This window comes from Alosa sapidissima, chromosome 8 (assembly GCF_018492685.1).
Source record: "Alosa sapidissima isolate fAloSap1 chromosome 8, fAloSap1.pri, whole genome shotgun sequence".
In the NCBI taxonomy this organism is placed as follows: Eukaryota; Metazoa; Chordata; class Actinopteri; order Clupeiformes; family Clupeidae; genus Alosa; species Alosa sapidissima.
In genome coordinates, this window is record NC_055964.1 from 31,564,731 (window position 1) to 31,577,048 (window position 12,318).

A 12,318-nucleotide genomic window follows, 5' to 3' on the forward strand; every position below is an offset into this window, starting at 1 on the left:
CCGATTCTGGCGCCGATCCGGCCCAGATGAGGCCCAAACCCGCTTCAGAGAGAGAGAGAGAGAGAGAGAGTTAACCGGCACTGTCTGCAGCGCGGTCCTAATCCACCCTCCCGCCCGCCTGCACAGTCCGCGCTTTTAGCTAGTGCCGCTTTATGTGGATGACTTAACAGTGTCTGTCCCTGTCCATACGTGCAGCATCAGAGCAGCTGGACAAAGCAGACATCCGATTATTTTACAATCAGGCCCGTGGCTTCCTGCCCGCCACAACGACTCATCAGTTCCTGTGATGGAGAGATTACCCAACCCGACCTACCTACCGCCAATTCTCTTCCCTCATACGCTCAAAACCAGAGAGAGAGAGAGAGAAAGAGAGAGAGAGAGAGGGACAGAGATAGAGAGAGAGTGAGAGTGAGTGAGAGAGAGAGAAGGAGAGAGAGAGAGAGAGAAGCCAGGCCGCAGAGACCACTGATCAAACAACACACACACACACACACACAACACACACACACAAACATTCACTCACTTTGAGATGAATAGCACTGTTAGAAGGGCCCCTGAGATTTGTGTGTGTGTGTGTGTGTGTGTGTGTGTGTGCGTTTGTCCCAGTAAGGGGGGTGGTGTGCGTCATGTGGAGTGTACGGTGAACCGAGCTTAGCACCAGCTGTGAACTGGAACGACTCGGCTAGGCAGTTCCACTGAGCCGGCCGCTTAACCTGAATCACCACATGGACACAGTCTAGGGCTGGGAGGGCCGTCCTCTGGACCTCACTCTGCTCACTCACTCACTCGCTCGCTCGCACACACAGGATGCTGACGGACATCTTAGCACGCATTGATTCATTGATTCAGCTCATTGACTTGCTAACTTTCCATTTGAGAAGGGCTTTGCAGTGGTGCAGTGCTAGAAGACGTTATTGGCCCTAAAAAAACAAATCCATCTCCCTTAACGGCCATTCTACTCCAAAGGAAAATCTATGCCTGTCTGTCATTCTGGGAAGTCAATTCTAAACAAACAGTTTAATGCTGGTTGAACAAGTCTAGTGATTTTTAAAATTTGTTTTGAATATTTTTTACATGTTTAAGTATGATAATGTGTAGGCCTATACATAGACAATACAATCAGGCCTGTATGTTGCCTTGCTATATTAGGCATTATAGCTACATAGCAAAATGTTGAATTGAGACCTTTCATAAGTTACTGCTTTTGTTTTCTAATGCTGTAAGCCTTAGGGTTTTTGAGATGTGGAAATGCATTTAAACTGTCTCCAATGGCACACACACACACACACACACACACACACACACAATTTGTCTCCTAACGTCAGACAGCCGGAACAAATCAACTCACCAGCGTGCAGAACCTTTCGGGTGGGGCTCCGCAAGTGATGTTCTCCGGGTCTACTTTGATCTGCATGAACTGCTTCATGGCCATGGGTCTGGGTTGGCAAGCGTAGTACTCCCATGTCTGCCCGTCGTCCGTACTAACCAGCGACTTGCAGCTGCTGTACGGGGCGCCAGAGGTGTACTGGGCAACAGTCAGAGAGAGGCAGCGCAAGAGCAACAGCAACTGCGGGAGCATGGCACAGGAATCGACCATAGGCATGGTCCAAGTCCGAGAGTCCGGTGAAAGGCTAGCGGTGCCACTGTCGTGTCCCTCGCGGACTCTATCAGCATGAAATCCAATGTTTATTTAGGCTGGAAAAAAACGATGTTTCCATTCTGATAAAAAAAAAAAATGTTTTCCCAACAAGCAGATCCCTGAACCTTACGCGTTATAGTTTATACGGGGTGGACACTTATACAATACAACTTTTGTTTTATATAAAAAATAGTTTATGAAGTATTATGCTTTAGTTTTAGAATTGTTCGTTGTCAATTAGGTTGTTGTGCTTAAATTTTTAGCGGAAACTGCGAATGGCAAATATGCATTTCTCTCTGGACTCGCACAATCATTCGGCTCCAGCCCTTCTGGGAAAGCAATCATATCCTCTCATCCGAAGATGGCCGGGGGAGGCTGAAGACATGGGGGGTCTCGGGCCTGACGCAGGTGTCTGGTAGCCGGGTGTCATACCACTTTGGGGAGGGACGATGGAGCGTCTTCATCTCTGCCTTTTTATTAGAAATAGAAAACAAACATAAACAAAAACAGTGTTAACCATCAGTAGACTAAATTGTATTCATGCATTAATGAAAGCACTTCATAATATTTATTTTAGCATGGAAGAATACTAAATAGGCTACACTTGTGATGCGTCAAAAATAGTTATGCTTGCGCGGAAATGGCGTTTGAAACATCTTTGATAAGATGACAAGACTACAAAAGTCGTTTCATTTACACAAATTCACATGAATTATTTTTTCGGAGGCGGCGCTGTAAAACCAACTCCCTGGACAACACAAGTTGCGTGCAAACAACTTCTAAGGAACTTGTTATGAAAGTAAATTGTTAATATTTCGATTATTGTAATATTTCAATGCAATTGTCAAATATCAACACAGTTTAAAAGTTTTCTAACGGCTTTCTATACTTAAAATGAAAACTATATAGACACCAAAGGCCTAACATGTGTTCAATCAAATAAATTCATAATTTATTTCCCATCATAATAATCTGAGTAATGTTTCAAGGTAGACGACACTTACCCGTGATCTGCAGGGCAGTTGAGGTTACGTTTGCAGATGTGCATCATTTCGATAAAGTCCTCTATAGCCTGCCAAATAGTAGAGTTCCACTTCATATACGGACTGAAATAAAACGAACGGTATTCTCTTCCGTAAGAGGATTAAACGGGAATGCGCTTCCCCCTCTGTTATCGGGGCTGATCCGTACAACTGGGAAGGTGCCCTAGATCCGCCTTTGTCTGCAATAAACCATCTCTTCCCCAAAATAATAGAAGTGACTTCTTCCACTTTTCAGAGTGACGCTGACCCTCCCGCACGCGCCTCCACTTTTTTACGATCGGTGCTGTCCTGGGCTCTCAAGGACAGGAAACGCTCCATAGAAGATCCCACCCCTCTCTCTCTCCATCTGCCTCTCTCCCACCGAACGGTCCCTATCTATCTATCTCTCTATCTCTCTATCTCGTCCCTGTTTTTTTTTATCTATGCCTATCTGTCTAGCCTATCTCTCTACCTGCCCCGCTCACTTTTACAAACTCGTTTGCCTACCAGCGATCAGCTTCTTTTTCTGAAGTCAGAGGAGATAAAAATCAGGATGTACTCATGTCTTATCTGCGCAGATCAGCAGTGGTGAAGTACAGGAGTAGCGGGAGTAGAACTTCATCTGCCGCCCTGAAAGAGAAGCATCCCACCGGCAGATCACACCCCCTCCCTCCCAACGCTTAAAGGAGCAGCGAGCGCACAAACCTCGCAGTCAGATTTAAGATAAGGGGCGGATTTATAAAGATAGACCTGTCCATGATACCTTGCCATGGACAGGCTAGGATACAGAATGCAGTTGTTTTTGACTGGCCAGTTTAAAATAGACCTAATATTTCGTTACGTTTCGGATTTTCCTTAAAATGTAGCCTATAGGCCACGATGGAAATTGATTTAAAATTATTAAAATATATATATTTTAACGAGCGATAACGAGGGAGTACCCCAAACCCCCCCCCCCCCACACACACACACACTAATTAGTAATACCTTTAATGCCAGTTTCCAAGAATAGCATGGGTTTCAAACTAGGTCATCACTTTTCGGCTTAGTCCTACAAGGCTCTTGAAAAGTGAGCTATTTTAAGGAACAAATGACTGGCATATAATGGCATCTCAGGGGATTTGGTGGTGTTGTGTATTTATTGTGATAAGTGATATTATAGAAATAATTTTTTATATATATATAGACATATATTTTAAATAACACAATATTCTAACAATACTAGAACATTTATTATTTCAAGAAGTTATGGGGCGGGCTATTATCCTCCTCAACTCCAGGTAGCTTACGCGAGTTCAGTATGGGATTCAATATAACTACATTTCCCAGAATCCTCTGCGTATAAAATGACGTTGGTTTATGCGCCACTCTAGTGGATTCTCGAGGAAAAATGGCGGACGGTATGAATGTTGGAGTAAATTTAGAAGCTTTTTCACAAGCAATCAATGCCATTCAAGCACTCCGGTCAAGTGTAACAAGAGTTTTCGACTCACTGAAGGATGGAATGAAAAACAAGGAGACCCTGGAAGGAAGAGAAAAGATATTCATCACCGAATTTCAAGATAATTTGCAATCAGTCAATCGTGACTTGAAGTAAGTGACGCCAAATATTAGCCTACATTATCTGGTAATAGGTATTACTATGGACGACAATGTTATGACTTTGTGCCCATGTTTAATGAATTGTAGTCGACTCCACCACTCCGACCAAACCCTACTCAGAACCTAACATAACGTTAGTCTTGTACAGTCTTTCACCCTCGCACATTACACATTTTTCAGATTACACCGTTTTCTTAAAACCCCGAGTTAGAGGAATGCAGAGGAATAATAGAATTTAAATGTCCGAATACATGGTCTACTTTCAGGCAATTTAACGATGATCAGAGTACTTGGGTGTTTTGATTTTGACAGCTCAGTATTGTGTGTGTGTGTGTGTGTGTGTGTGTGTGTGTGTGTGTGTGTGTGTGTGTGTGTGTGTGTGTGAGAGAGAGAGAGAGAGAGGGAGAGAGAGAGAGATGAAGCTACAGTTTTTTGTGAAGCCACAAAAAACTGTTTGTGTTGTGTTGTGAAGCCAAACTTTTCTCATCTGTTGTTCCTCGTTGGTGGAACACACTGCCAGTTCCTACAAGGGCAGGGACATCCTTTTCCACTTTCAAAAAACTCCTGAAGACCCAGCTCTTTAGAGAACATCTACTCTCATAGCAACACTTACAACAAGTCTTACTGATCCTAGCACTCACCAGCCGTTTTAAACTGACAAGTAACTGTTAAAAACAGCACTCACCGACGCACTTATTCTTACTGTACTCTAATGTTTTTTTTTTAAACTGTCCTAAAATTGTGAGAATTGTTCTAAAAACTTACTGTTTACCATGTTGTTAGTCGCTTTGGTTAAAAAGCGTCAGCCAAATGTAATGTAATGTAATGTAATGTAATGTACAGTAAGTGGCAGAAGAATTCGACGTCGCGTAACGTGCATTCTCCACTACCATACTTTTGTCATTGATCGCAAAAGGATGTTTTCCTTCGACTGCAGCAAGGTAGCACCTTGAGCCAAGGCGTGCAGACACAGATAAATGTTTCATTGTGCTAGAAAAACTTGTTGTACTGTCGGAGTTATAGTACCACTGCTAGCCACCTTCTTAGTAAGATGGTGAGTATAGCCTGTTCATTATTTTAAGAGAAGTCCCGAGAGATCCAACTACGTCCAACAAGAGCAGTTTGCCGAGGCTTCTCGGGAGACCCGAGTAACCAAAGATGTGTCCTGCTTTTGCAGTGAGTTGGAGCGTCTCAGCAATCTGGTTGGCAGACCATCAGAGAGCCATCCCTTACACAACAGTGGATTGCTCAGCTTGGACCCTGTACAGGACAAAACTCCTCTCTACAGTCAGCTCCTTCAGGCCTACAAATGGTCCAACAAGGTCAGTCACGGTGTACCTGTTATTGAGATAAACAGTAATTGTTTGTTTTGGTCAATGTGTTAAACGTGATATGGCTCGCATACAGACACACTCATCAATAACGCTCAGCTGCGTAGCAATTACTTCTCATGATCATAAAGAAAATAATAGTGAGCCACTGGCCATTCAATGCACCCTATTTTGGCTCATATAACTGCAGTGGCACTTTTCAAGCCAATTAGGGGTATTCACAAAGCATTTTATATTTGTCACACCAAGTTTCTTACTGAAAGTGTATTACTGTGGCTTATTACTCAAGTCTTATTCACAAACGTGCTTGTAATGGCCTCGGTGATTGGTTGATGAGTGACAGGTCTGGTGAGTAGGTATGCACATCTTAGCCTGTCACAAAGAATCATACATAAATAAATAAATACATGTACATGCATGCATACATAAACACACACACACACACACACACACACACACACACATACACACACACAATGATGGAATATGCTGTCCGAAGACAGAGTCTTCTTCACATAAGCCCAGTTTTGTAGAAGGAGCTAGTTTATTTGCATAACAACTAATACTGAAGTATTCCATTCAGTTTCTGCAATGAATGGGTTCTTTTGGTTGGCCAGTTGTGTCCTTCAGACTTCAGACTTCAGACTAATTTTGCATCAGCATTCAAAACATTGTTATACATGTGTAATGATTGAAACTATCAGGGCTCCAGACTAACTTGTTACATTGGTTGCACTGGTGCGCCTAACTTTTTTTATTTAGGTGCACCAGCACAAAATTTAGGTGCACCCAAATTTTTCATCGCGACACCTTTAAAGCAACACCAAAGACTGTTTTGTACCTTAAAATAATGTTTCCAAAATCGTTTCAGTGGTTCATCAACTTGTAACAGGGTGAACGGCACTTCTGCAATCGCTTCGCAGCCCTCTATCGGCTATAACCGCACTAGTAGCGGATCTGTAGTTCGATGGAATGAGACATAAGAAACTACAAATTTGACTTGCGTTTGATGTCGCAATACATCGTACTTCCATAAATCATGCAACATATTCTACCTTGTCTGTGGACATTGTTATTTGTAAAGCCGGTGCTGGATAAACAAATAGCGTGCGTGCGACAGAGGGAAAGTTCTTTGGTGTTGCTTTAACGTCACAATTTCAAGGTCCTCTTTTTATTGCTCTCCATATACATTCCGTGTCTGAGCTGTTGTCAGAGCATGGACCAGGAATGACAGTATTGATTTGATTTGGAGCCTCCACCACCTTGACGACATCAGTAATATTGAATACTGTGATCATTCACATCAGTGTCAATGTTATTACAGTGGTGGTGTGTAGGTCTAATTGAGTGCCTGTCACTTTAAGAGGAACGTCAAAGTAGCTTTCACTCTCATGGTTTTAGGCTAGAGGGAAATAGGCGCATCATCCAAGCATATATGGATGCAATTCATTATGTTTTCTATGTCATTTGATCAAATAAATGTTCAAAAAACTAACAAGTCAAAGAAAATATTTATGGGATCATAGAAGAGATAAGTGTCTTGCAACGTTAATTTCTATGATTTTGTTGAAATCATCACTACATTAATGATAGACATGACACGTGTCGTGAGCTAACAGTTACCTAGAAGGAACTCTCTCAAGATGTAAACGTTTGCCAATAGGTTGTGTAGATTATTTCGGAAAACTCAACAGTAGGCCTAAATTAACTAAATTCCATAGCCTAGGCAACACAAACTCGAGAGGTGCAGGTCAACATCGCTACTCGCTCGGATCACGACAGCTGTGTGCGTGTGAGGAGAAAAGACACAGGCTACGGGAAGCGCACGACTGTCATTCTTAAACGTAGGCTATATCGATACTAATACAATTAGGTATTGTGAGGTTTCTAATTTCAGGGTATTGCAATACTTTTGCAGTATTGGTGCACCATGCACCACTAGTCAAAGTAGAACAACCGCTTAGTTCGTGGAAAGACAGCAGATGCGAGTAAAGTCTAGGCGCTCAACCTTATGACATTAGGTGCACCAGTGCGACCCAGGAAAAATTTTAGTCGCACCCTTAACATTTTTGGTCGCACTCTGGAGCCCTGACTATTCTTTCCTGTTTGTTTGGGAGTTGGTCTTAGTGACTTGTGAGTTATTAGGCCTCTCAACCTCTTCTTAGGTCATGCAGACCTATGACTCCACCTTGTAGTGCTGAGTGACTACTGTATTATACTTGTAGAGCTGAGTGACTATTATACTTGTAGAGTTGAGTGACTATTATACTTGTAGAGCTGAGTGACTATTATACTTGTAGAGCTGAGTGACTATTATACTTGTAGAGCTGAGTGAATATTGCACTTGTAGTGCTGAGTGACTATTATACTTGTAGCGCTGAGGGACTATTATACTTGTAGAGCTGAGTGACTATTACACTTGTAGCGCTGAGGGACTATTACACTTGTAGAGCTGAGTGACTATTATACTTGTAGTGCTGAGTGACTATTATACTTGTAGCGCTGAGGGACTATTACACTTGTAGAGCTGAGGGACAGTTACGCTTAGTCAAAGAAATGAGCAGATCCAAAAATTAGAACTGAAGTCAGAATTTAGAAGCTTTGTTTAGAGTACTGTCGGTACGAAAACACCCCAAAACAATCAGTTTTACCGAGCTTGAGTTGCTGCAGCCAACAGCTAAAGCAACCAGGCAGCGACAGCGCTACACTCTGGGGGCATGAACATGGGGGCTTATGAACATGGGGGCTTATGAACATGCCCCCAGAGGAGCACATCAGGATCCACAGGATCACCTTCATAATGGCCTCTTGCTGTAAGAGACAAGCACTTGATAAGAAAATGAGATGCAGGACTGAATACAATAATGTGTAAATAGCGCAGTTAGCTGTGTAAGAGACAAACACATCAGTGTGTGTGTGTATTATGACAAGTTCACAACTGAGCAGACACATATAACAGGTAAGGGAATGGGGTGCAGGACAGTAATGCGTAAATAGCCCAGTTAGCTGTGTGAGGTGTAATGGGGGACAGTATTGCGTAAATAGCCCAGTTAGTTGTGTGAGTTGGGGTGCAGGACAGTATTGCGTAAATAGCCCGGGCTGTGTGCACCCCTACTGCCAGCGGCCTGTTCCTGAAACGAGCGCATTTATGTGTCTCCCTGCTGGCTTTCCTCCCATTGCGGAAGACCAACACACGAGATGTGGGTACGACCAGTCCTCGTCCAGCGAGCGCTCAGGAAGTCAGCTTCCTGTCCAGCGAGTGCCCAGGAAGCCAGCTTCCTGCCTCGCATGGCACTCTAATGTAATGAACACGCCAATAAACTTCAGGGAGGAACATGTGTCACATCATTCTCCTTCTCACAGGGGACGTGGCCTTGGTTTTCCGTTCCACCATGCTATAGTGGCAAGCAGATCAATAATAGAAGGTCATGGACACCAGAACCCACACAGGAACAGGGCTGCACCAAGGGTGTGCTTAAATCCAGACTAATATAGAAATTATGTTTCTGTATGGTTATGTATGGTTGCCGGGGATATTGCTGGTCTGGTACAGCAAGCTTTGAGATGTTCTTTTTGTGATCTTGGAATTTGCCATTGAACCTATTTAAAATAATTAAGGTAATGTTTTTCAAATGAAATATTTTAATTTGGCAATGTGTGTGCTTAAGAATGTGTGTTTATCTGTGTAAGTTAAACAGTCCGACTCACTCTTGACACGTTTACAGTCATACTCATTTGAACTAGATAGTATTAGTAGATACTAAAAAGTACATATAGTATCAGTATATACTAGGAAGGATACTAGGAAGTATCTAGTACTAGGAAAGATATTAGGAAGGATACTGGGAGTATCTAGTACTAGGAAAGATACAAGGAAGTATCTAGTAGATTCAATAGCCTACATCCTTCACCAGTAAACTGATATGTGTGTTCATTTGTATGACATCTACCTGGGTCCTGCAAATAGCCTACATCCTTCAGCAGTAACCTGATATGTGTGTTCATTTGTGTATGCAATCTGCCTGCTGTGTCCCTGAGTGAATGGGTTTATGAGAGATGCCCAGAGAAGCCCAGATAACTGCCCCATCCACCATTAAGTGAGGATTAGACCAACAGAGCGGCCATGTCTTCCACTCGCTCACCATTAGTCATCCTGCTGTTGTTGAACCTGGTAGCTTTTGTTGATGGTGCACTGTGTGTGTGTGTGTGCGTGTGCGTGTGCGTGTGTGTGTCCATGTCCGCGTCCACGTCCTGCAGTTATTGAACATGTTAGCCTGTGCTGATGGTTTGTGTGTGTGTGTGTGTGTGTGTGTGTGTGTGTGTGTGTGTGTGTGTGTGTGTGTGCAATCAAAGCCTCATTTGGCAGTAGCATTTGTCTAGAAGCATTTCTGCTGTTGCTATGCAGTGCATTAGTCCGCAGAAAGAGCGAATCCTGCCGGCCGGTCAGTTGGGCCTGCGGAGGGACGCTTCCGGCAGCGTTCAACCCTCTCCCTTCCAGGAACGAGCCGAGATGTGGACGGGGCCGGCAGGATGTCTTGCTGAATGATGGAAATTCAAGTAGCCTGTCTCTCCGCTGTGCTGCAATTCTGTGTAATCCCATCGCTGGTGTAATCAAAAGTATTTTTTGTTCTTTTCTTCTTTTTTTTTTGTTTGGTTTGTTATTTGGAGAGGTGTGTGTGTGTGTGTGGGGGGGGGGGGGGGGCAGTTCACTCGCTGTTTTTCAATCTTGGGGTTGCAGGCCGATTGCAGACGTGTGTTTTTGTGGAGTGACCCGCTTCCGTCATACGGTGCAGTAGAGAAGCACAAAAGAGCTGTACAGAGCGTCTCTGTTATTGTTCAGACCTGTCTCCCATACAGGGAACACTCTCACACACACACACACACACACACACACACACACACGGAACACTCAGCTCAGAGAGCTGACCCGAGCACAGAAAAGCTCCTATGTGTTCTTCCATATACCGGTCAGTGGTCAGCACGCCTTGCCACTCACCGCTTCGCTCTGTGAGTGTGAGTGTGTGTGTGTGTGTGAGTGTGTGTGAGTGTGTGTGTGTGTGTGTGTGCCTCCATATACCGGCCAGCAGTCAACCACTCACCGGTCTTATTCTGAACCCCAGCTGTGCTCCTATTTTAAAAACTCTGAAATGGATTAAAGGGAGAGAGAGAGAGAGAGAGTGTGTGTGTGTGTGTGTGTGTGTGTGTGTGTGCGTGCGCATGTGCGTGCGCATGTGCGTGCGCACGTGCGTGAGTGAGAGCATGAGTGACAGGGATTGTGTGGGTAACAGGGTGAATTCATTTGTCTGTGTGTGTGTGGCGGGGAGAGTGAGTGTGTGTGACTGGGAAAGTGAGCGTCTGTCTGTGTGAGAGACATGGAGAGTGAGTGTGTGTGTGTGTGTGTGTGTGTGTCGCTGACTGTTATTCCTGGAGTAGATGTATGGAGAAGACCGGGTCATTATGGGGCATCTCAGGCTCTCCGAACCAGCCGAGCTTTGATTCCACACCCATCTGGACGCATGCACAAGCATACAGACGCAGCACTGGGCACAAAGTGTGTGTGTGTCGCTGAGTGTGTGTGTTTGTGTTTGTATTTGTGTGTGTGTAGGGGTAGTTGTAGGTGTGTGTGTTGGGGGGGGGGGGGGGGGGCTTACCGTGAGGACCTGGGCCTCTTCTGTCTGGGGATCACAGATGGCATGCAGCTCCTCATCAGCCACACAAAACCACACGCACACACACACACACACACACACACACACACACACACACACTCCACTCTTTACCTTACCTGCTGTAGACTAGTAGTCTTTCGTCCTTCCCCATCCTGACAATCCGTTTTGCCACCTTTTCTTCTCCACAGCCACACACACACTCATTGAGCCCCCCTTCACACACACTAACACCCCCCCCCCCCCCTTACCATACACACTCTAACACACTCACCCCCCCCTTCACACACACTAACACCCCCCCCCCCCCCCCCCCCTTACCATACACACACTAACACACTCACCCCCCCCTCACCATACACACTAACACACTCACCCCCCCTCCATACACACTAACTACACTCACCCCCCCCATACACACTACACACTCACCCCCATCCCCCCCTCCACACACACTAACACACCCCCCCCCCCCCCTCCACACACACTAACACACTCACCCCCCCCATACACACTAACACACTCACCCCCCCCCATACACACTAACACACTCACCCCCATCCCCCCCTTCACACACACTAACACCCCCCCCCCCTTACCATACACACACTAACACACTCACCCCCCCCATACACACTAACACACTCACCCCCATCCCCCCCTCCACACACACTAACACACCCCCATCCCCCCCTCCACACACACTAACACACTCACCCCCCCCATACACACTAACACACTCACCCCCATCCCCCCCTTCACACACACTAACACCCCCCCCCTTACCATACACACACTAACACACTCACCCCCCCTCACCATACACACTAACACACTCACCCCCCCCCATACACACTAACACACTCACCCCCATCCCCCCTTCACACACACTAACACCCCCCCCCCCCCCTTACCATACACACACTAACACACTCACCCCCCCCCATACACACTAACACACTCACCCCCATCCCCCCCTCCACACACACTAACACACCCCCCCCCCCCCCTCCATACACACTAACACACTCACCCACCCTCCATACACACTAACACTC

At 45.2% G+C, this 12,318-nt stretch overlaps 2 protein-coding genes across 2 annotated transcripts in view; one reads left to right on the forward strand and one right to left on the reverse strand.

Moving 5' to 3' along the window:
• ntng2a (netrin g2a) overlaps window positions 1-3,285 on the reverse strand; it is a 64,335-nt gene extending 61,050 nt beyond the window's left edge. The window contains 2 exon segments of the mRNA XM_042102063.1: window positions 1,349-2,109; window positions 2,644-3,285. Coding sequence (XP_041957997.1) covers window positions 1,349-1,603 — 255 coding nt within the window. The 5' untranslated portion in view covers window positions 1,604-2,109; window positions 2,644-3,285.
• A 757-nt stretch (window positions 3,286-4,042) lies between these two features.
• The window catches only part of med27 (mediator complex subunit 27), a 103,268-nt gene continuing 94,992 nt past the window's right edge, over window positions 4,043-12,318 (forward strand). Inside the window, exons 1-2 of the mRNA XM_042101861.1 lie at window positions 4,043-4,254; window positions 5,441-5,585. Coding sequence (XP_041957795.1) covers window positions 4,052-4,254; window positions 5,441-5,585 — 348 coding nt within the window. The 5' untranslated portion in view covers window positions 4,043-4,051. The remainder of the gene's footprint in view (window positions 4,255-5,440; window positions 5,586-12,318) is intronic.